This window comes from Taeniopygia guttata, chromosome 28 (assembly GCF_048771995.1).
Source record: "Taeniopygia guttata chromosome 28, bTaeGut7.mat, whole genome shotgun sequence".
In the NCBI taxonomy this organism is placed as follows: domain Eukaryota; kingdom Metazoa; phylum Chordata; class Aves; order Passeriformes; family Estrildidae; genus Taeniopygia; species Taeniopygia guttata.
In genome coordinates this window covers 3,572,477-3,594,824 of record NC_133053.1, presented here as the reverse complement: position 1 = coordinate 3,594,824, position 22,348 = coordinate 3,572,477, and the positions used below count along the sequence as shown (strand labels likewise).

At 47.5% G+C, this 22,348-nt stretch overlaps 1 protein-coding gene across 1 annotated transcript in view; it reads left to right on the top strand.

The window, feature by feature from the left end:
• MLLT1 (MLLT1 super elongation complex subunit) overlaps positions 1-21,936 on the top strand; it is a 31,295-nt gene extending 9,359 nt beyond the window's left edge. Inside the window, exons 4-12 of the mRNA XM_030256637.4 lie at positions 6,210-6,353; positions 7,846-7,971; positions 9,184-9,729; positions 13,465-13,552; positions 14,263-14,374; positions 15,537-15,636; positions 15,831-15,902; positions 17,208-17,279; positions 18,020-21,936. Coding sequence (XP_030112497.1) covers positions 6,210-6,353; positions 7,846-7,971; positions 9,184-9,729; positions 13,465-13,552; positions 14,263-14,374; positions 15,537-15,636; positions 15,831-15,902; positions 17,208-17,279; positions 18,020-18,148 — 1,389 coding nt within the window. The 3' untranslated portion in view covers positions 18,149-21,936. The remainder of the gene's footprint in view (positions 1-6,209; positions 6,354-7,845; positions 7,972-9,183; positions 9,730-13,464; positions 13,553-14,262; positions 14,375-15,536; positions 15,637-15,830; positions 15,903-17,207; positions 17,280-18,019) is intronic.
• The last annotated feature ends 412 nt before the right edge of the window (positions 21,937-22,348 follow it).

Here is a 22,348-nt window from a genome sequence, read left to right as displayed (position 1 = left end):
GGTGGGGGTGTTGGGGGGTCTGGGCAGGGACAGGGGCTGGGCTGATGATCCCTGGGGATCCTTTCCAACTCAGGATATTCAGTTGGGTCCTCTGTCCACCACTGCCCAGTGATGATGCCATCTGGGAATTTTAAGAGCTCTGATCATTTTCAGTAAGTGGTGTTGAAGGAAATGTGAGAGGTAAATACTTCTGCAAAGACAGGAATGCCAAGACTGGGATTAAAAAAAAAAAAAAAATTAAAAAAAGGAGGAGGAGGAATGGCAAAGGTTTAGGATACCGTCTGTGTTCTCCTGAATTAAAGAAGATGGTGTTAAAATACCAAATAAAATCTTCATTACTTCAAGGCCTTGTTCTTACTCTGAGCTGTGTAAACCTGTTGACACTGGTGGGGATCAGCTGGTGTGAGTGCAGCAGATATTGTGAATTGATTACAGCATTTGGGACTCATCCTTGAGTAATTCTCTTCAAGTAGATGATATGGATTGGTTCTGGGACTGGGGTGAAAAGGCTCTTTGGAGGTGACTGGGCAAGGGGAACTGGGTGGGTTTTGAGGCCATATGTTCTTCACAATCTGACACGTTTTTGTTGATGTGTGTCCTCAGCTGAAGCCAGACTTGCAGAGGCTTTGGGATTTGTTTATCGATGCATGTTTAGCTTTGTGAAGGTGAGAAGAGAAAGGATTTAAAGAGAGAGTGAGGCAGTCTGTGGAGATTGATCTTTGCCATGGTTGGCTGAAATGGGTTTTTTTTCCACAGTTTTAAGTCTCCTTTCTTAGCCATTTCCTTTCCCTGTTCTGATTTGTTACTGGGATGACAAATCCTGGCTGTCAGAGCCCGTGTGCTCTTTGCTTTGGCTGAAGAAATACCAACCTGTGCTCTGGGAAGGAACAGCTTTACTAAGAACTGTTCTAATGAACTTCATCAGGGATTTTTTAAGCAACTTGGCATAAAATTGCCAATTGACTCTTTGTGTTGGAGGACTCCCTTTTTGTTGTCATTGTGTGTGTTTGGAGCAGCAGACTCTGTGCTCTTGGTGCCTTTTTGTGGGTGGGAAAGTGTCAGCAGAGTGTGAAAAAGGTGCAAGAGCCTGTTCTTATCCTCTGTGAACATTGCTGGCCTGTGTTTGTCCTTCTGCTGCAATCCAGCTCCTCCATGAGTGGTGATTTCTCAGCGCTGGTATTTGAATTGCAGAATATAAATTGTGAATATTGCAGTGAGCCTGGGCAGTTGGGGGCTCTGAGCAGCCACAGCACTTGTAGTCTCCTTTAACACTGGCAGAGCCTTTGCTGCTGTAACTGATCCTGAAAAACAAATGGCAGGGGCTCAGCAGGTTGATTGATAAAGCTTTTGGAAGTCGAGTTGGCTAATGACAGCAGATCATTTGGACTGGAAATGTTAGTGTGCTATTTTTGTTTTGAAATCCTTTGTGTTCCTGTAATGAGGGCTGCTGTGAGTGGCTTCTGGTGCTCAAATCGATACAAACCCGGTACAACAAATGCGTTGCTGTTTTTCTCCTGCTCTTCCCCTTCCCTCTCCCCCTCAATTTCAGCAGTCTGGAGGCTTTTTTTCATTGTTGTCTCCAAATAAATCTCTTCTAGTGGTACACGTTGTAATCTGGAGGCTGTAATACAGGTCTGGCTTTGGTATTCATTCCCAGTGACATTTTTTGCATCCTAATCAAATTAGATCAATCCTCCCCACAAAGCTAAAGGTCTAGTAGATTTTCATGTTATTCTGGTATAAGGCAGATGATATTAATGCAACATGGATAAGATGTTGTATTAAAGTCTTTTTAAAGATGCTACCTCCTAATTTTAGTGCTAGAGATAAAAGCCTTCCAGGATTTACATAATGGATACATGGAACTTGGGCTTTTTCTATTAGTGAGAAGGAGATAAGCAAAGAAAGCATAAAAATTAGTTTGATTTTTCCAGTGAGGTTCAAAAGAAAAATATTCATATTTTACCCCTTCTGCAACCTTTGTAGAGGTGATGTAGAAAACAAATAGAGAAATATTGGAAAAGAGGAAAATTATTTGTGTATCAAAGTAGGAACTCAGTGGAGACGTTGTAGGTGGGCTGCACATATGGCAGGGGAGGTGAAATAGGATCAGCTACAACTGGTGTCAGGACTGTGCCATCAGGAAGGGATTGGTCTGGGAAATACTCCTGGGGAAGGCTGGGGCAGGTGTTGGCCAGGGAGTTGAAGAGCCTGTGTTTGCATGAGACATTTGATTTTACTGAAATTGCCATTTTGGGCAGGATGTGCACAGGTTTGAGGAGAGGAGGAGTAGCTTCAGCCTGTTGGAGTTCACTCAATGTTGCTGAAAGTGGGGGAAGTAGGAGTGAAACTTGTCCTTTTGTCTGCCCTTTGAGGGAAACGTTTTAGGTCTGTCCTGTACCATCTTCCTTCCCAAACCTGCAGCAATTCCTTTTGTCCTGCTGCTGTTGTCCGGGGAATCTTTGTTTTTACCTTTTTCTGTCAGAAATGAGGATGGATTATCAATCTACCCATTCTTTTATCTGAGCAGGGCCACACCTGGGCTGTGTGTGTTTGAGTGGGCATTCAGTGTGGCACATCCATAGGCACCTCCAGATGCTGAAAATAACTATATATATATATATATATATTTGCAGTGTGTGGCAAAGCTGTGTTTGTAAAGACAGCAGCTTTATCAGCCATGCCAGCTTCATATCATGTATTTGTAAGAGTTAATAGATTATTAAGTGCTTGTCTTGCAGTAGTGAGTAGATAAAGAGATGTATTTACAGTAATCTATATTATTTATACTCAAATAATTATTGTACTCATTTATATATATAATAAAAATATGTTAGGAAAATCTGATTCTCAAACAAAGTAGTAAACATCTGATGGAGGGAATTCTTAAATGCTTAATCCTGGAGAATCTCCCAAAAGATAAGGGTGATTAATGGATTCCTGAGTGGAACATAAGGCTGATTATTTCAAAATCTGAATATTGGGCTATTCCCTTTCCAATGCCCTGTCTGGAAGCTGCTCCAGGACCAGTCAGACAGGTTGGACCAGCCTGGGAAGGGGTTTAATTTCTCCAGACGTTCTGGATAAATGCCTCTGTCAGGCTGGATCTATAGCAAAAGGGAAGTGGTGTTAGATGTTATAGTTATTGAATAACCATGAGCCTGCTTCCTTGGTGTGCTAGATTTTTGTAGATAATTTTGTTTTATGGCTTTCTAAAAGTGATTTATGAGCTTTATGCGCACGCTACCAGTGAGATTCTTTTGATTTGTGTTAAGTGGCAAAGGGCACACCCTGCCTTAAAAACAAGACAAGGAAATTTTAACAAAAGACTTTAAAAAATTCTTTATCTTACGAAAAGTGCCAGAAGAACTTTAACCCATTATTTCAGAACTCAAAGGAAAAATAAAGCAGCTTCAGAGCTCGTAACAGCGCAATGGCAGGCGGTGCAGACAGGAAGCAGTAAAAATAAAACCTAATGTACCCAGCTCAGGAGATTGGAGGTGGAATAGGGGGATTCACTGGATGAAGGGAAGTTTACAGCAGCTGCAAATAAAAGCCCTGGCTTTGTGGTGCTCACTTGTAGTTTACTTCTCTGGCATCCTGGGATTTTAGGGCCAGATGCAAAGTGAGGTTCTGAGGTGCCTGGCTGAGACATCCCTGCACCAGCTTAACTATTTCATGGCCAAATGAGCCACTGAATTTGAATCTGAACAATTCACATCTACCAGGTAGAAATGGATGTGAACCACCTTTTTTAAAGCTTTTCTTGGATGTACGGACCTTTAGAAAAGTTTATGGTCTTGGGAGGAGCAAAGTCTCTTCCCTTGTCAGTTTTTCTGATTGACATCAAGGAATATCAGAAGGTGAAATTCTCTGAGAGCAAAGCTTGCCTTGTGTGTGTAGTTGCTGCTGAAGCAGGAGTACATGAAGGGTGTGTAGGATTGTCTGAACCAAAGTTTGTAGGGTGAGAAAGAACCTCCTGTGAGTTGCAACAGGATGTGTGGATCCCAACATGTTATTGAGAAAGGCTTTGAAGTGTGGCACTGTGGACTCAGCCTGGCTTTTCATTTAAAGTTAGGGGATGGGTAGGTCTGGGTCAATTGAGAGAGATTTTCCTTGGGTTCCTCCCCCCCTTCTTCCCCTTGATGGTTGTTTGAGGGGGAAGAACCTTTTAGGAAGGACCGGATGGATTAAGCTTTGGAGTGGCCTGAGCTGTAATCATTAGCTGGGCAGTGAGGGCAGTAAAGGAAAGAATGTTTATTTGCAGCTTTTTGCTTTGAGAGTTTTGTGGTGGTTCTTTTAGGAGTGCTGTAATCTCAGCTATTCACTGGTGGGGGGGGGCTCCTTATGGCCTGGGGGATACAAAGGAGGTTTTAATGATCAGGGCACTCTGCTGGGGCTCCTTCCCAGGGCAGTTGTGATCTCTGAGCTGGAGGAATAGCACATTAAAAAACTGCCTTAATTCTACAAAAATTCAACAGACACACCATAAATATTTTGGTGCTTGTGAAAAAAAGCACCAAAAAATAGGATACCCAAGGTGAGAGGGAAAGGGATCTTGCTGCCTCTCTCCTGCTTGGAAAGCAAATGGGCACATGACAAAGCAGAGCTGGTAATGGGATGGCAAAACATCTGACCAAAGCCTGCGACTGCTGATAGAGCCAAGATTATTTACTCTGTTGTAAACCAGGGAAAGCATTTTAGAAGCCATTATTAGGCCACGTTTGGATTTCTATTCATCCTTCATTTCAGTTTATTAGGCTTTGAGGGACCCAGTGCAGCTGCTGTTTGAACTGCAGCAAGCGCACACGCAGAGCTCACTAATGATTCAGTTAATGAGAATGGGCATGGAAAACAGGCAAATGACAGGGCAGTGTATTTTGCAAGGATTTTTCTTTTTCCTCCCATGTATCTGTTTTAGTAAACTCCTTTCAGGAGCATGTGGATTCCTCAGGACTTTCCAAAAGAGGGTCTGAATACCTGGTGTTGGCAGCACATTAATCTGAGACTCTCCTCTGTGTCTATTGATTCCTGCCCCTGGTTGAGGGTGAGGATCCAAGACCTCGACTCCTAGATGAGCTCAGGGTACTGATTTTGGTGTAAACCAGGTGTAGCTACCACCCTTTGCATTGTTAGAGGTGTAGTTTGTCTAAGGAATGCCCTCTGGAGCAAACAGCAGGAGCCGGGGTGGTCTGAAGCCATTTCAACCTATTTTCAGCAAATCTAATGGCTGGGGCTGGGAGCCTGCAGTGCCTGTTCCCATCCAACAATGCCACTGCACCAGGAAATGGAGCTGCTGGAAGGGAATTCTGGAAAAGACTGCTGTGCAGCTGCTCAGTGCTGCACAGGGAATGAGGCACGTGGGATGCATTCATGGAAATGCGCAGGGCACTGCCGGCCTCGCTGGGCTTCCCAGCAGAGTCTCTCTTGCCACACTGAATTTCCAGCTTGGAAATGCAAACTGTGAGAAACACCAGGCAGTGTCCTGTCGATATTTGTAATACAGAAGAAGAGTATTTGCAATTTTGGGGGTGGGGGAAAAAAAGAGAGGGATTTCTTCCATTCTGTGCTGCAAACGCAGCAGGTGGAACAGAGGCAGTGAGGCGCAGATGATCCCCCCACCACGCATACAGACTCTGGATTGCTTGGGTGAAAGTGCCCTTGGAAAGTTCAAAAGCCTGGGATATCTTCCCATTCAGCCCCTGCAATATGCATATTGAAAAGGATTTTACAAACCAAGCCATCCTTTTCCCATTGCGTTTAATCTTTTCTCGGTGCCTGCAGAGATCCTGGGAGTTCAGAAGTTGTTCCTTCTCTCACAAAGGATTATGCTTTTCTTAATATTGATACTTAGAGTTTCTTCCCAAAGGAGATAGGATCTGAATTTTGGTGAAAACAGTAGTGCATAAAGCTTGTGAATCTGCTTTTCTGGGGAGACTTGAACAGCTTTAAGCAGACAATTTTCAGTCAAAATCTGTGTCCGTGCATTGCTTTTGCAGTGAGAAGCCTCATGCCCGAGTTCCTGATGAACAATGTTAACCTCAAGCATAAATAGTTTAATTTCCAGCTCTGTGATCTCATGGTGAAAAACTCCATGAATGCAACACTTGGTGGTTTATTTGGGATTTTCAGGAGTGACTGTTCGCATCCCCATATTTAATGTGCTTGCCAAGCTACTTCCAGTTTCCCAAAGCCTTTCTTGTTTTTAGGAGGAGCCCAAAAAGGTTTGTTTCACATATGACCTGTTCCTAAATCTGGAGGGGAACCCACCTGTGAACCACCTTCGTTGTGAGAAACTGACTTTCAACAATCCCACCAAGGAATTCAGGCGCAAACTCATCAGGGCTGGAGGGGTAAGTGCCCAATTTGGGATCCTAAAAGGAGTGGGCTTGTTTTGCTCTGAGGTTTCTTTAAGGCCAGCAGGCTTCCAGCAGTTTTCTACATTCATTTAAAAGATGACCTAGCCAGGTTATAGGGCTGCAGTATTTGCAGCAGAACAAATCTGTTGTTGGTGTGTGATTGGTGACACTTCTTTTTTCAGTTTAAATGTGAATATTAATATCAAAGCAGAAAACCCCTCTGGAAAGTGGGATCTGCTGTGGATGTTACCTGGTGCCAGGGGCTGGGTCAGTACAGAAAAGCTCAAGGAAAGAGAGAGGCTTTCAGACCATTCCTTATTAATATTTTTTAACTTAATAGTTAGTGCTTCCTAGTCAATAAATGACCTCTAAACCTGTCATTAGCTACTTATGGCTTAGATAATAAAAAAAATAATGAAAAATTGGACAATATAGAGTGAAAACAGGTGTGGGAGGGGGGAAATAGATATTTTCTAGAAGGCCCAGTGAAGTACGGATTGCTGCAGTAACTCTACCCTTCCAACTGGGAGGGTAATGAGCAGTGATAGACTAAAGGATGGTCCTCAAATGATCTGGGCAAATCAGTCCAAGCCACAAAGTGCAAGAAGTGTTTAATGAGCCAGAGGTTGTCAAGGCCAGGTTGGACAGGGCTTGGAGCAACCTGGGATGGTGAGAGGTGTCCCTGCCTATGGCAGGGTGTGGAATAAGATGAGCTTTAAGGCTTTTTCCAGTCCAGATCTCTCCATGACTCCTGTTCCACTGTGTGCCAGTGCTTTCCTGTATTGGGCAGAGAGAGGAAGGTGCTCATTTCAGCCCTGAGATGGCTGGAATATCATCTGCTCTCTAGGATTTTCACAGTGTGGTATTTTAGTCCTTGTGTACTGAGGTGTTTCAGCTGTTAATCACTTTTGATACCCTTTCTCTGGTGGCAGTTTTCCACAGAATTACCTGACAATGTAGGGAAGGTAAGAAAGGAATGGTTCCATGGAGCTCAGTGCTTCTTGGTGCTAAGATTTTGTGAAGGGAGAGACCCAAGCCCTGGTTTGTTGTTTTGTTTTTTTTTCCTTTTTGCACTGAAAGAGTGAATTCAGCTTCTCCCAAGGAAATCTTGCTCATTCCTTCCAGATTTATCTCCGTACCCTTTTTCAGGGGAAGAGCATTTGCAGCAGAACACACAGTTCTTGTCCAGAGCTTTATTGCCTGCCTGTGCTCAGAATATTGGCATTCCCTTTGGGAAAGACACTCGATATTGCATTGCTGCCTTTCAGTTTTGTGGGTTTAATATTCTGTATTTGAGGACTTGCCTTGAAACTGAGCATTCCATAGACAATATCTTTTTATGGCTTTTAAGCAGGCGAGGAAAAAAACATTGAAAATATGAATAATAGTGTGTTAATTGAGCAAGTGGCTTAACATAATCATGTGTTAATAGTTAATAGTCCGTGAGACTTTGTGCAGACATAATTTCCCTCCTCTTTATTCCCAGGTAATGGTGATGCCAGAAGGAGCAGAGACTGTTTCAAGGCCAAGTCCCGATTATCCGATGCTGCCCACGATACCTCTCTCTGCCTTCTCTGATCCCAAGAAGACCAAACCCTCCCATGGGTCAAAGGTCAGTGCAGCACATGTTTGGGTCAGCCTGAGGTGAGGGAGTCTTTCAGGCCAGGCTGCTGAGAGCTTGTTCAGCAGCTGTTCCTGGCTGCTGCTAATTCTGAACCTCCTTGTACTCTGCAGTTCAGTAGTTAATGGTCTGGAACTTCCCAGCCTCTAGGAGGCTTTTTTATGATCTGATAGACTTCTCTCCAGGGAAGTTTTGAAAAGAAAATTAAATGTGCCAGACTGGGAATTTTTGGTGAATCGTATCTTCTCGAAAGGCGGACAAAATGCTCTCAGATTGTTGTGGTTGTGTCCCTGATGCTGAGGATGGATTCTGGGGCTCTCTCACTGTCTGCCATGCCCAGCTGCACTCTGAGGCCCTGCAGGCAGGAAGGCTGAGTGGAAAGTCAGCCCTTCCTCTGTCCTCAGGACAGTGCTGGAGAGAACATCAAACATGCTTTACGTGGTCCAACGGGTGATTTCCAGACTGGGTGTTGTGTCCAGCAGTAGCCAGGTCCTGAGACTTCCAAAGAACCTTAAGTTTGTTGTTTTTTTCCCTTTTATACGGAAGCTATTTTTGTATAATCCTACATGGGAGAAACAATCCCCAAGCAATGTGTTTTGGAGCAGATTACATGCACTGTATCAGCCTGAGCAGTCACAGGTATTAACAACAATTCATTTTCCAGTGTAATTCAATTCTGATAGCTATGTTCTTCAGGGCTCTAAACACTCTGGCACTTCAGTTATGCCTTCTGATCTTATGAAACAGAGTGAAGATGACTTACCTGTTAGTGGCTGATTTAATTTTGGTCAGGAATTAAGAGCTGGAAAAGACAGCAGAGAAATAAAGGGCTCTGAGATGAGCTCTGGTGAAAATTGCCAGTTGCTAAAGAGACAGCATTCTCCTGCTTCCCTTCCAGGTGCCCTGAGAGGTGCATCTGTTTGCATTCAGGTTAAAGCTGAATTAAACATCTGTAGATGTTCTAGACCTTTGAGAGACCCTGGAAAGGAGCAGAACCTGTTTCACCCTTTCCTAAATGTTGAAGTGCCGCTGCCAGTTTGTGTGCAGCAGCTTGAGGGAAGTGTGGATGTTTACCTGGGCATGTGGGGGTGGATTTCTACACAGAGCAAACACTGCCATGTGATTTATGAGGATGTGTTTTATCATTCTGTGCAGAGCTGCAGTTTCATACCCAGCTTGCATGTTTCTGTTGCTGAATTTTAGGATGCAAACAAGGAAAGTAGCAAAGCATCCAAGCCACATAAAGTAACCAAGGAGCACAGGGAGAGGCCCAGGAAAGACTCTGAGAGCAAAAACTCCTCCAAAGACCTTGAGAGAGAACAGAACAAGCCTTTGAAGGACTCCTCCAGAAAACCAACTGAGAACAAACTTCCTAAGGAGGAGAAGGCACCTCCAAAAGCTGCTTTCAAGGAACCAAAACTGGCCGTGAAGGAGACCAAACTGGAGAACACCTCTCCGAAGGGGGGGGCACAGCCGGAGTTAAAGTCTTCCAGCAAGAGGCCCTCCAACGTGGAGTCACCAAAGCCTAGTGCCAAAAAACAAAAAAAGAGTAGCTCCAAAGGGGTAAAGAATATCCTGGGGACATCTCCCAGAACCTCGTCTTCCTCATATCCAGAGAAGAAACAAACCAAGGAGAAGATGAATGCCAAAGTGGAGAAGGTAAAATCTGAGAGCGAGGCCAAGGAGATCAAAAAGCCTGTGGAAATGGAGGAGTCAAACTCAGAGGATGAAACTTCTTTCAAGTCAGAGGTGAGTAGGGATTTATTCTTTACCAGAGTTTGGAAGGATAATGTTAAATCCCTGCCTGAAAAAGATGGTAATAATCTCTCAGAGAAGATAGAGAAGCAGATTGGTAAATGCTTAGGCTGGGTTGCATCTCAAATAAAATTGTTCTTTGAAACTCCAGTCAAAATTAAATGTTACTCCTGTGTGGTTTAGCTCCTGTTTCAGCTACAAACTTAGTGAGATTTATCTGCTGGCAGTTACCTAAAAGTCAGAGTTTAAGGTTATGGTCCCTCATTCATCCCTTGCAGTGACATCTACAGAGCTACAAGAGATACAGAGACAATTTCTGCCTGCTCATGATAGCAGTGTTGTAGAATGTGATCTTATTTCAGAAAAGAAGGAAATAATCTCAGTTTTGGTAATGAAAAAAACCCGGTATTAAAATGTAAATAAAGCCCCTCTTCCTTCCGTGGCCTGTAAGAAATGTGCCATTGGCTGAAGCTCAAAATACAACCACATGCCACTAAATTTAAATAAGTTGTGTTGTGAAACATAAAACAAATTATGTTCTTGTACTACTATTTTTAAAAGCTGTCTAAATATTTTTTTCCTTTTTACAACTGAGAACATTCCTCATCCTCTGTTTTCTAGAAAGTGTTTTCCAAAAGGCAAAAAAATGCAAGAAGGAACAGACAAATCCAAACTCCTGCTACTTTTCACTTGTATATTTGTTATAAAGAAGCCATATATCTTGTAATAGGGTTCACAGGATAATGTCATGGGAATTCTGGAACTGATTCCTCCTGACAACTTTAAGAAAGGTTTATTTTATTAAGATTAATTTTCCAGGGACAGTTTGTATTATGATTTAATCAGCTCTGTGATACAACAAATACTGATGTGTTTGTCGGAAAGGTTTCTTTTCTTCAGGACTCCCAGTACAAGAATTTATTGGGCAAGTATTAATTCCACTCTGCAGAGAAGTCACATCCCTGGAAGTGTCCAAGGCCAGGCTGGATGGGGCTTGGAGCAGCCTGGGATAGTGGAAGGTGTCCCTGCCATGGCACAAGATGATCTTTAAGGTCCCTTCCCACCCAGGAGCTGTGTGACAGACAGGGAGCGGTGGCAGCTGAGGTTCCTGTGGAACCTGAGCCCCGGGGCACAGCTGCAGAGTGGCTGGTGGCAGTACTGGCAGCAGCACCTCCTGCAGCCCGGGGGATCTCCCTGCTCCCAGCACTGCTGGTTGTGCCCCAGGGTTTCTCCTCTCCTGACACAGCTGTGTGTGCAGCCCGGTGGGAGCCACATCACTGGAGTCAGGGAGCAGCTGGAGGTGGACCAGGGCCCGGAAACTCTTAAAGCAGCTCTGCTGCTGCAGCCAGGGGATTGTGCAACAGCTCCACGGTGGCTCCCAGCTGACATCTTTGCAGGCTGCTGTGGAGAGGAGCAGCCCTGCTCCCATTTGTGTTCCTGGCCTGGGAGCTCAGAGGGAGCTCCCTCCTCCTGCAGAGGGATGAAGGAGCTGCTATTTCAGCTCCTGCTGGAAATTACTTGGCCTTTATTTTTTTTTCTTTTAAATTTTTCTTTTCCTTCCCCCATCAAGTCCAGTTCCCTGAACTGGCCTCATGCTTGGCTGCCTCAGTGCTGACAAAAGGGAGAGGCAGGGATGGGAGGCAGCGTTGCTTTTTGCTTTGGTCACATCCCAGTGACAGTCACTGAGCACACGGAGCGTGTCCATCTGCATCCTCCTCTGCCTCAAAGAGCTGATGGTGTTAATGCCAAAAGGAGAGATGGGTTATCTCCAACAACTGCTGCTTAGCTCCTGTTAAGTTAATTTTGGAATTCTAAGAAGTTAATTTTGGAATTCTAAGGGAAGACCCGCAGATTACCAGGAATGAGGGAAGATTGGAGCTGTGGGTCAGATACAGGAGTTGTGCTCTGTTAGCTTGAAAATATTCATAAAATCCCACAATGGTTTGGGTTATAAGGGACCTGATCATTCATCCATCCTCTGCCATGTCAGGGACACCTTCCACTGTCCCAGGCTGCTCCAAGCCTTGTCCAGCCTGGCCTTGGGCACTGCCAGGGATCCAGGGGCAGCCACAGCTGCTCTGGGCACCCTGTTCTCTCTCTGCTCTCCACTTCCATGTTGGAATTCCCCTAAACAGCCAGGGCTGCTGCATTGTGCCAGTAGACCTGATATTGGAATTGCTGAATTACTCTTTTGCTTCTGAACACTTTCCAAGGGTTGTAATACCATTTTTTGACAGATTTTCCCCTTCTCAGAGTGAAATAATGAAACTCTTGCCAATACTTGGTTGACAGTGTGGCCAGCAGGACCAGGGCAGGAATTGTGCCTCTTCTTCCCTGTCTCAAGGTTTTTAGAATATTAGCCCTTCCTGTGTCAGTGGGTATGTGTGACTCTTCAGCATCAGGAGTAGTAAGTGGATTCCTCTAAACAAAACAGTGAAACTGAAGCTGATTTCCAGGGAATTACTTTTTAAAAGGCAAGATACTACAGTGCTTTGAGAATCTTTGAACTAGAACCTGCCTGAGTACCAAAAAATCCCATTTTAAGGGGATTTTAGGAGCTGCTTGGGGGAAGAGGGAGTTGCTGCGGCCTCTTCTGCCCTCTGGTGGTTCCCGAGGGTATTGCAGGTGATTGCTGCTCAGTACCGGGTTTACGATTAAAATTTCCCAGTCTTACCCTAATTTCCTTCCCGGATGCTGCTGTTACCAGTCCGTTTACTCTTCACTCACTCTTACTGCACAGGATACTCCTCTTATTTCTGCCAGTTTGGGGTCACAAGGGTTGAGTTGGTCTCTGTTATATTTTCACATTTAAGTGGATCCAGTACAGTGGATCACTCAAATTGTGTAGAAACAGGTGGGTTTAGGATATAATAATGATTTAGAATTAATTTTGGAGTCACGTGGGCTAGTTTCCTCCATATCTGTGAGGAAAGGGGTAGAGAACTGGGATTGTTCATTGGAGAAGTGTTGGGGTGACCCTATTGTGGCCTTCCAGTGCCTGAAGGAGCCTGCAGGAAAGATAAACTGTTTGTAAGGGATGGAGGTACAGGACACAGGGAATGGCTCCCACTGCCAGAGGGCAGGGCTGGATGGGAGATTGGGCAGGAATTGTTCCCTGGCAGGGTGGGCAGGCCCTGGCACAGGGTGCCCAGAGCAGCTGTGGCTGCCCCTGGATCCCTGGCAGTGCCCAAGGCCAGGCTGGACAGGGCTTGGAGCAGCCTGGGACAGTGGTTTGAATTAAATCATCTTTAAGGTCCTTTCCCACCAAACCACTCCTTGACTCTGTGGTGCCATGGTCAGTGATCAGTCTGAGGTTCCAGGGAACCTTGGTGGGTACAAAACATACACTTTTTAAGAGGGTTTGGGTAGTTTTGGGTTCTGTGCTGGTCATCTGTCACACTTCAAAGTAGAGGTTTTCATTTAAATGTTTTTCAGATGCTCCCTATCATCATTTGGGGGGGTTTGAACCTCATGGTGTTGAAGGGGGTTTGATGTGAGTCCTTGATGTTGCTCCCAGGAGTGCTGAGCTACATCCTGCCAGACTTCCATAAATGTTGATTTTTTTCACCTGATAGTTTGTTTTTTCTGTAACCCCAAGAACTGTATTCAGTGATGGGTGATGCTGTAGAGTGCTCAGATGCTCCTGTCTCACAGTGATTTGTGCTCTGTTTTCTGGATTAGAAAGATTAAGATTCTTTTTCTTTTCTTTCCCTTTTATGGGGGGTTAAGTCTGTCCAGTCCAGCCCTTCCAACTCCAGCTCCAGCTCCGACTCCAGCTCTGATTCTGATTTCGAGCCATCTCAGAACCACAGTCAAGGTGTGTTGCAAGAACAGTTTGTTAAAATCTTCCTTGTGTGACCTTAAAAGGCTCAGGAGAATCAAATGTGCTTTTCCAGCACTATAATAATACAGTTTCTTGCATGCAGCCATGTGTTGGAGTTGTGATGCTTCAGCAAGAAAAGGCAATAATGTTATAACATCATGAACAAGTATTTTTCTTCTCTTGGCAGCTAATTTATGAGTAGGGAATCCCTCTGGATTTGGTTCTTTCCCTTTTGGCTTTGATTTCTGCCTCAGTTTATAAATGTCTCGCTGCTGCCTGATCTGTAGAATCACCAGAACAGTTCTCCTCCAATCTCATCTATGTTTTATTAAAAATTATAAATGTGCCATTCATCACTTTGCCAGTATGTAACAGCTCCTTTCTCAGATCCCTCCACTGATAACCCAGAGAGGGAAACTGGCAACAGTAAATGTTCCAAGTGCAGCAAATGCTGTACTGCTCCTGTCTCCTGTGACATTTAAATCAGCCCCACAGGCATGAAAAATGTCCTTTTGTTCTCGTGGGAAGGGAGGGGGAGGCTTTGGGAGGGGAGGTAAAGTTTGTCAGCTCTGCTTTAGCTCCGAGCCTGCCACAGGGTGTCCTTTCGCAGTCCCACCTGGCTGGGAGTCAGGAGGTGTTGGGTTTGGCTGGGTGGGGTTGTGCTGGTGTGTCCTGGTGCTGAATTCTCTCCTCCCCTGCCCCAGGCCCGCTGCGCTCCATGGTGGAGGATCTGCAGTCGGAGGAGTCGGATGATGACGACAGCTCCTCAGGAGAGGAGGCAGCAGTCAAAGCAAACCCCGTCAGCCGGGATTCCAGGTGGTAACAAATCCAGAGCAGGGGCCTCTGGGGGCTCTTCACCCTCTGCATTTGGCATTTGAGGGTGCTCTCCATTTGGAGGGAGGAATCAAAGGGCCGGGGCTCTGTGTGGGAGGGAAGGAAGGGCAGATGTGTGGGGACACTCAGCACAGGGTGGGGGCACAGAGGTGGTGACAGCAGGGTTGGCTGAAGAGCACAAAGAGAGGAGGTGCTGAGCTGTCAGGTGTCAGTGACTGAGCCCCTTCAGTCACCTAATTGTGACCCTCAGAGCTCTGCAGAGCTGCTGGAGTGTGACACCTTTGATCTGCAGAGATTAGGGCTCTGTGGGGGCAGGCAGAGTGTGTGCTCAGCTGCCTGGGGCTGACAGGGCTCAGGAGTCACTCTCTGCCCTCCCTGTGTTGGCTGCTCCACTCCTCTGGACTCAGTGAGAGTTATTTCCTGCTCCAGACTCTGGAAAGAGTTGAACTTCACCTTCTTTCCTCAGGAAATGCTGTTACTGCCCAAACCTGGAGTCTCAGTGAATATTTGAACCCAAATGCTTGGCCCAGAGAGCAGCTGCACATTGGAAATGCTGGTGGTGGTTACCAAAACAAACAAATACCCATTATTGCACTTGTCATCATCAAGGAAACAATAATGGAGGGACTTTGAAGGGTATTTTTGTAGGTATTTTATCCCTTTAGAAGATAACCAGTTTAGTTCACTGCAGGCAGGATACCTGCCATATCTATAGGGCCAAAGTAGAAGGAAAACAAATAGGAGATCTTAGAGGTTACACCAGCAGGAACACAAAATGCATTTTTTTGCCTGTGCAGGTGTCAGTGAGCATCTCGTGCAGGTGCTCTGTAACACTGGGAGGAATTTCTGAACAGCTGCTGTTTGTGAAATGAAGTGGTGCTTAGTTGTTCTAGGGGATTTGTGTATGGCAGAGTTGAACTGCTGCCTGCAATGTGTCACCTAAAGCTCCCTGCTCTGGGACTGCAAGGTGACAACAGCTGGGAAAAAATGGGATTCTTGGAATCTCCAGCGACCCATTCTCCCAGCCAGTGCAGTAGTCTGTGATAAAGAAGAGAGTTTCACTCAGCTCTGTGTGGCTCAGCTGGCAGCTGATGATGAGTTTGCTGCTGCTGGTGATGCTCATTCTGTGCTGGTGGTTTTTCAGACTGAGCCTCAGTGACAGTGACAGTGACAACAGCGCTGACTCGTGCCCGCCCGCCCGGGAGCCGCCTCCTGGGCAGAAGCTGCCCCCAGCCAACAACAAGGTATGAGATCCCACCTTGCCACAGCTCTGCTTCCCACCCCCCTGCTCCCTGCCTTGCAAATTCTTACTTGCACCAGATTTGCCCTGTTCTGCCCTCAGCTGGCAGGTGATTCCTCCCTTTCCAGCACTCTGGTGTGACACCCCCGTGTTTCCTCAGCTAATTTTGGTCCTGTTGTTGGGTTTTTTTCCCCTCAGGCATCTGGAAGGAAAAGCCCAGAGTCTTGTAACAAGCCAGAGAAGATCCTGAAGAAGGGAACGTATGACAAGGTGTGTCCTGTGGAGGGGGATCTTTCATGAGGGCCTGGAGTGCCAGGACACAGGAAGGGCTCCCACTGCCAGAGGGCAGGGCTGGATGGGATGTTGGGCAGGAATTGTTCCTGGCAGGGTGGGCAGGCCCTGGCACAGGGTGCCCAGAGCAGCTGGGGCTGCCCCTGGATCCCTGGCAGTGCCCAAGGCCAGGCTGGACAGGGCTTGGAGCAGCCTGGGACAGTGGAAGGTGTCCCTGCCGTGGCAGGGGTGGCACTGGGTGGGTTTTAATGTCCCTCCCAACCCAAACCATCCCAGGATTCTGTGATTAAGGAGCTGAGCATCACAGGATGGTTGGGCCTCACTGTGCACAAAACCACCTGAATCAGCTCAGCCTGTTCATTGTTCTGTCTCAGCAGGGTAAAAACTTGAGTTGAACAAAAACCAGATGTTGAAAGGACAGATTTTGGAGAGTGACACTGCAGAAATTGTGTACATTTAATAGCTAGAGCCCCAGGTGGTGTTCATAGGCAAAATGCTGAAATTGTTGCATTTGTTTGCCCTTTGTCTGAACCAATGGCCTGGTCACTGCTGCAGTGCTGGGGCACTTCATTAAAAGGCAGTTTCATCTGGCTTTGATCTTATAAATTAAAGATTATTTGATGCTCTGCAGGTGTAGTTGGAGCCTTTGTTTGTTCAATGAAATTCCCTCCTTCCTTGCCTCCAGGGAGGGCAGAGCAGTGTCCATTCTGTGAATCAGTTTTGCTGATACAGACCTGTTGCTGGCTGCCTAAAAAACCTAAAATTAAGAAAAAAACCAAACCACTCTTACCTAAGTGCAATCAGCATGTTGAGCCTGTGAATAATCCTTCATTTCCTGTTGTGGTTTAGGTAAATCTACCTGGGAGTACAGTGCACTCCCAAGAATTTTTCCTTACCTAGATGCAGATCATTGTTCAGTAGATTGCTGGAGTTTTGGTCACTGATGCACATAATGTTTTCAGATAATTTAGAGTTAATTAGGAGAAGGCACTGATGAGGAGCTCACACTGAGGGTCACCAAGGTGAACTTCACCTCACTGAGGTCCTTAAGGCTTCTGCCCAGTTCTTGGAGCTTGGTGTGGGTGTCATTAAATGAAGAATAAAAGGCCTTCAGAGCACTTGTATTTAAAGGAAATCCTTGGTGCCCCAGTACTTGAGAAGGAGGGGGAGGCAGTAAAAAAGTAGAGAAAACTTGGGAATGTCTGAAAGGGCCTCAAGTTCTTCTGATCCTCACTGGGGAGGTCCCTTTGGCAGCTTTGGAACGTGTCCCTGTTTGTTTTGCAGGCCTACACAGATGAGCTGGTGGAGCTCCACAGGCGGCTCATGGCACTACGGGAGCGCAACGTGCTCCAGCAGGTACCCACCTTGTCCCTGCTGTCCCTGCTGTCCCCGGGGGTCTGGGTGTCCAGGGGCTCAGCCAGGCCCTTCCACAGAGGTTCTGCTTTGCTTTGAAAGCAAAAATACGGGGTAAAAAAGAAAATCAGCTGTGCATGCAATGTTTTTGTTGGAAATGGTACAGGAGTGTTCTGTGGGTATCATCCCCCTGCAATCCCAAAGTTGGGATCTCCTGGTCTGACTGGCAGCTTGGTCTGACTGCCAGCTCCTCCCGAGGGGAGGCAGAGGGGCAGGGGCTGAGCTCTGCTCTGGGACAGCTCCTGGAGCCCAGCAAGGGCTGGAGCTGTGCCAGGCCTTGGCATGGAGCTCAGGGAAAGGTTCTTCCCCCTGAGGGTGCTGGCACTGCCCAGGCTCCCCAGGGAATGGTCCTGGCCCCGAGGCTGCCAGAGCTGCAGGAGCGTTTGGACAGCGCTCTCAGGGCTGCTCAGGGTGGGGCTGTTGGGGGGTCTGGGCAGGGACAGGGGCTGGGCTGATGATCCCTGAGGGTCCCTCCCAGCTCAGGATATTCTGTTATTTTATGATTAAAAGTAAACATGCCCACATCACTGTCCAGACTGAGCTAGTCAGGCAGGCAGGGGGAGCTGGTTTGCTTTTTTGGGGAGAGGATTCCCTTCCTGTTGTGAGCCCCTCCAAGGGGTGGGAAAGCCTGGATGGGCTCTGTACCCTCTGTGCTGTACTTACGTCCATCCCCCTGTCTCCAGATCGTGAATCTCATTGAGGAAACCGGGCATTTCAACGTCACCAACACAACCTTTGACTTTGACCTCTTCTCCCTGGATGAGACGACCGTCCGCAAGCTGCAGAGCTACCTGGAGGCCGTGGCCACATGACGCTGGGCCTGGCAAGCTGGCTCTGCTCTTCACCCAGAGATCCCCTCCGCTGGCACCAGGAAACCACCCCACAGAACTAGGCCTTCTTATCCTCCTGCCTCACCCGAAGAAGCACTGCCTTAGAGAACAGCCATGCTCTAGGAACGCTCAGCCAGCTGCACTTTTCTTGTAGGCTTCAAACCAGCGCCCGCCTTGCTGAGTCTGTGCCCGGCTTTGTGGGCCAGGCCCCAGCAGAGCAGGCGTGCTGCACTTAGGCTGCACAGCGCGACCTTTTCGGTTTCCCTTCGAGCAACTGTGTTTCAAGAGCACATTTTCCAGGCATCTCTGAGCTCTGAAGAAGCGTGGATGCTGTTCCTTCCCCCGGAGCTCGGGACCAGCCTGTGGAGAGCTCCAGAAGCGGAGCCCTCCCGCTCTGCCCCGTGCCGTGTGGGTGACATCGGCTTTGACTGGGCTGGCTGGGGACACAGGAGGCTCCCCGGGCTCCTGCTGGTCTGCTGCAGAGGAGAGGGGCTGCATTCCAGCTGCATTCCAGCTGGGATCACCCACTGGTTTGGTGACCTGGCTCCCAGTGGGGACAGGACCCTCAGCTCCCTGCAGTGACACTCTGTGCTTGGTGAGGAGGCCTCTGGAACCTGCTGTCTCCTGCTGGGGTTTGGAGATGTCTCGTTTGTTGATCTGAGCTCCTAAACAAAGTCCCACTCCTTTCAGTCTGCTTTAACTGTAATAGGACTCCAAAACTGTAAGCTGTATATTTTATATATATATATTATATATATGTATGTACTGTATGTATAAGAAGGGCCTAGTTGGGTCTTATGATCTTAAGGGTGTGTTTTTCTGTTGTTTTTTATGGCTCTGGCAGGGGAAGGCGCTTAATAAGATTTGACTCGTTTGTTCAATGCCTCTTGTGGACAATTTGTAGTGTAAGGAAGCTGGACAGCAACCTCCAGGCATCCCATGCTCCAGAAGGGGCTCACCCGTCGTCTTTCCATTTGTCAGTGTTTGATAACTTTGCCAAAACATGTGATTGGTTTTGTTCTGTGTTCTCAAAGAGGAATCTCCTTACAGTGGCCCCTATAGTAGTGGCTGTACTTTGGGAAAACCAAAACAAGGGAGAACTTAAATCTTTGGACACGCCTGGGAGATGCTGATATAAAACACAGAGTGGAGTCGGCTTTGGTCCCTCCTCCCTCTCCCACCCTGCTGCCTGTGCAGGAAAAGGCAGAAACAGAAACACTAATGCAGCCCCTTCCCTGGATTTCTAGTTAAACTAGTGTTGACCTCCAAGTGTTGTCCAGGCGGGCATGGGGAAATCCCTGTGCCTCCCTCCAAGCTGTGTTACACTCCTGGTCCCTAAATTCAGTATTTTCCCAGGAATTGCTCGTTTTTCCAAGGGCTGTGGGAAGCATTTGCCAAATGTCCGTGGGGCACAGGCAGCGTGGGAGCAGCGGTGCTGGGGAGCCCCTCTGCTCAGGGAGGGTTGCACCGCTCCCGGTTTGCTGTCCCTTGTTTTGGGTTCCCCCTTTCTTTATCATGGAAATGTTGCAACTAATCAACTGAAGTGGCAATATGATGATAAGCTTGTTTGAGTTGGGTCATGTTGACCCGATTCCCATTAATTTTGTCCTTGTACCACCTTTCATGTGTTGTGTGAGTGTGTGTGTGTATATATATATATATATATATATGTGTGTGTGTATGTATATATATATATATATATATATATATGGAAGTTCAAGCTCATGCCGGGTGCAAACCCTGTCACGCCAGTGATCTCAGCTGTTTTCTTTCTTGCTGGACGATGCCAGGGCTGGATGGGAAGGCCAGAGAAGGTGGAGGGCAGGGAGCAGAGGGGGAGGTGGCAGCAGGACACCCACACGAGGTCACAGCCCGTGGGTGGGTATGTGAGCTCCTCGTGTCTCTGCGGGGCCGTGCCAGGGGGAGGCAGCTCTGTGCCCACCCTGGGCACCCTGGGGTGGGGCTGGTGACACTGTCCCGAGGCTCTCCCGAGGTCTTTGCTGCCCACCCCTCCCACAGCTCCGGTCCCAGCACTTCCAGACTGTCCCAGCTCCAGAGCTGCCCCTCAAGGGACTGGAGGTGCCACCCCCCTCGTGCCCGTGGTCACAGCTCCCAGCCTGTCCCAGCACACCCGTGGGAGGCTGTTCCTGAGCCCGCCATGGCATCGTCCTGTCCTGGAAGTGACTTCGTTGGTCATTCTGCTGAGCATTGATAGGGATTTTGTTTGGTTTTTATAAGAAGTATTTTACACATGGATTTTTTTAGACTGTTTATAATCCCCCTGAAAACCCGAGGTAGGATTGTTCCCCAGCAATAGTTCCTCTCCATTGTGTGCACATGCTGATTTGTTACTAAAAGGTTTTTGCAAGTACTTAGTTGTTCTACAGAGTTGATGTTTTTTGGGGTATGTGGTAGCGTTGGGGAGCACAGGAGGGGTGACTGCAAACAAAGAATGGTCACATTTGGGCCTCATCTTGTGTCCCATTGCAGTTCCCTGTGTAGATTCCCTCTAGGCTGGCTGAACACTGTTCTGAACATGCCGTGTACAGGTTTTTGTGGATAAAGTGTTTGTTCTTGTGTCACTCTTGAGAGCATGGATGGATTATTGTACTCTAGGAAGGAGGGGGCAGTGCTGCTGCGGGCATTGCTTCAGGTCCTCAAGGATGTGTAGTAGCTTGCGTTGTTAAAAAAAGGAAGAAAAAAAAAAAAGAATCCCAAATTGACTTGTAGCCATAATGGTTTTTCCAAGGAAAATGGACAGGACTCTGTTACTTTTCCGTGTCCTTGGTGGTGGTGCTCTGGCACAGACAGGTCTGGGCAGCCCCGGGGCCTCCCGAGTTGCTGAGTTGGAATCGTGGTGGAGGCAGGATCAGGATCGGCTGCTCCATCCTCGGCCGGGGGATCGGAGGGTCGGGAGCGTTTCCCTGGCTCCTGGCCTGCCGTGGGTGAAGCCTCGAGGCTTCGGTTACTGACATTACTCTTAGAAAAGTTGAATGAGGAGAGGAGAGGAAGGCCCCGGCAGCAAAGCCGGGCTTGGGGCCACGGAGGGAGCGGGGCTGGCTGAGGTCAGGCTGGATCCATGGAAGTGCAATGACTCTGCCACCTGTGGGATCCAGGGGTGCGGCGGGAGCATCAGAACGAGCCAAGCAATTGATGCAACAATCCAGAAGCGGTTTTTGGGTCAGATCTTGGGCCGTGTGTGATGGTGAGAGAGGTTGAAAGGTCCCTCAGGAGGGGCCTCTCCGCGAGCAGAGCCCAGAGCGGCTCCAGCTCCAGTTTTCCATTGGGGATGTGCTGGAGCGGCTCTGCTGGCTGAGGCTCCTCCCTGCCGGCCCGGGGCTCTGGTGACGCTGTGACACCCCCGGTGCACCTGGGACTGGTTAATCAGTGCTCCAAGGACCCAAATGGGTGTTGCTTTCCTGGGGCGCGGAATAGCCATCAAAAACTGACAAGATGAGTTTGCACTCCTAAAGAAAAATGTAAGTACTTCAACTTCTAGAGAATTTTTAATTGTATTTCTGCCTAGAGCCGAGGTATTAAATACCTCAGCACCTGAGGATTTTAAAAGTTGTGTTGGGAGAAAAGTTCTTCACTCAGCTGGAAGAAATGCAGCTGAGCCAAGACTAACTGCAAGATTAAAAACACAAAAAAACTCATGTTTGTAATACGTTACAGGATTGTTTGTCCTGAATTTTAAACTTTTTGTTAAATTTGTGGAACTATGGAGGAATTTTCTAGAAAAAGTGAAATAAAGTAAGATGGAAAAGTAAGACTTGGAAGTGTTTTTTGGTTCTTGTGTTGTTTCTCCAGGAATGGCACTGTGGCTTTCCCTAAACCTCCCCCCGTGGCACAGGTAACACCATTGGGCTTGGGACAGGAAAAGCCAAGGAAAAGGGAATTGTTTGAAGCACGGGGTGGCTCCAATGTCCCTTGATCCATCAGATCCATCAGAGCTTTGTCTGCTCAGGTGAGGGATCCCTGCCCTTGGAGCAGGGCTTTGCCTGGGGCAGCTCCCGTGGGGTTTGAGGGGACACACAAGGACAGAGGCCTGGCACGGGCACGGCCCTGGCACTGTCCATCCCTTCCCGAGGGAGTGTCTGGCTCCGGGCATGGCCCTGGCACTGTCCTGGCACTGTCCATCCCTTCCCGAGGGAGTGTCCGGCTCCGGGCACGGCCCTGGCA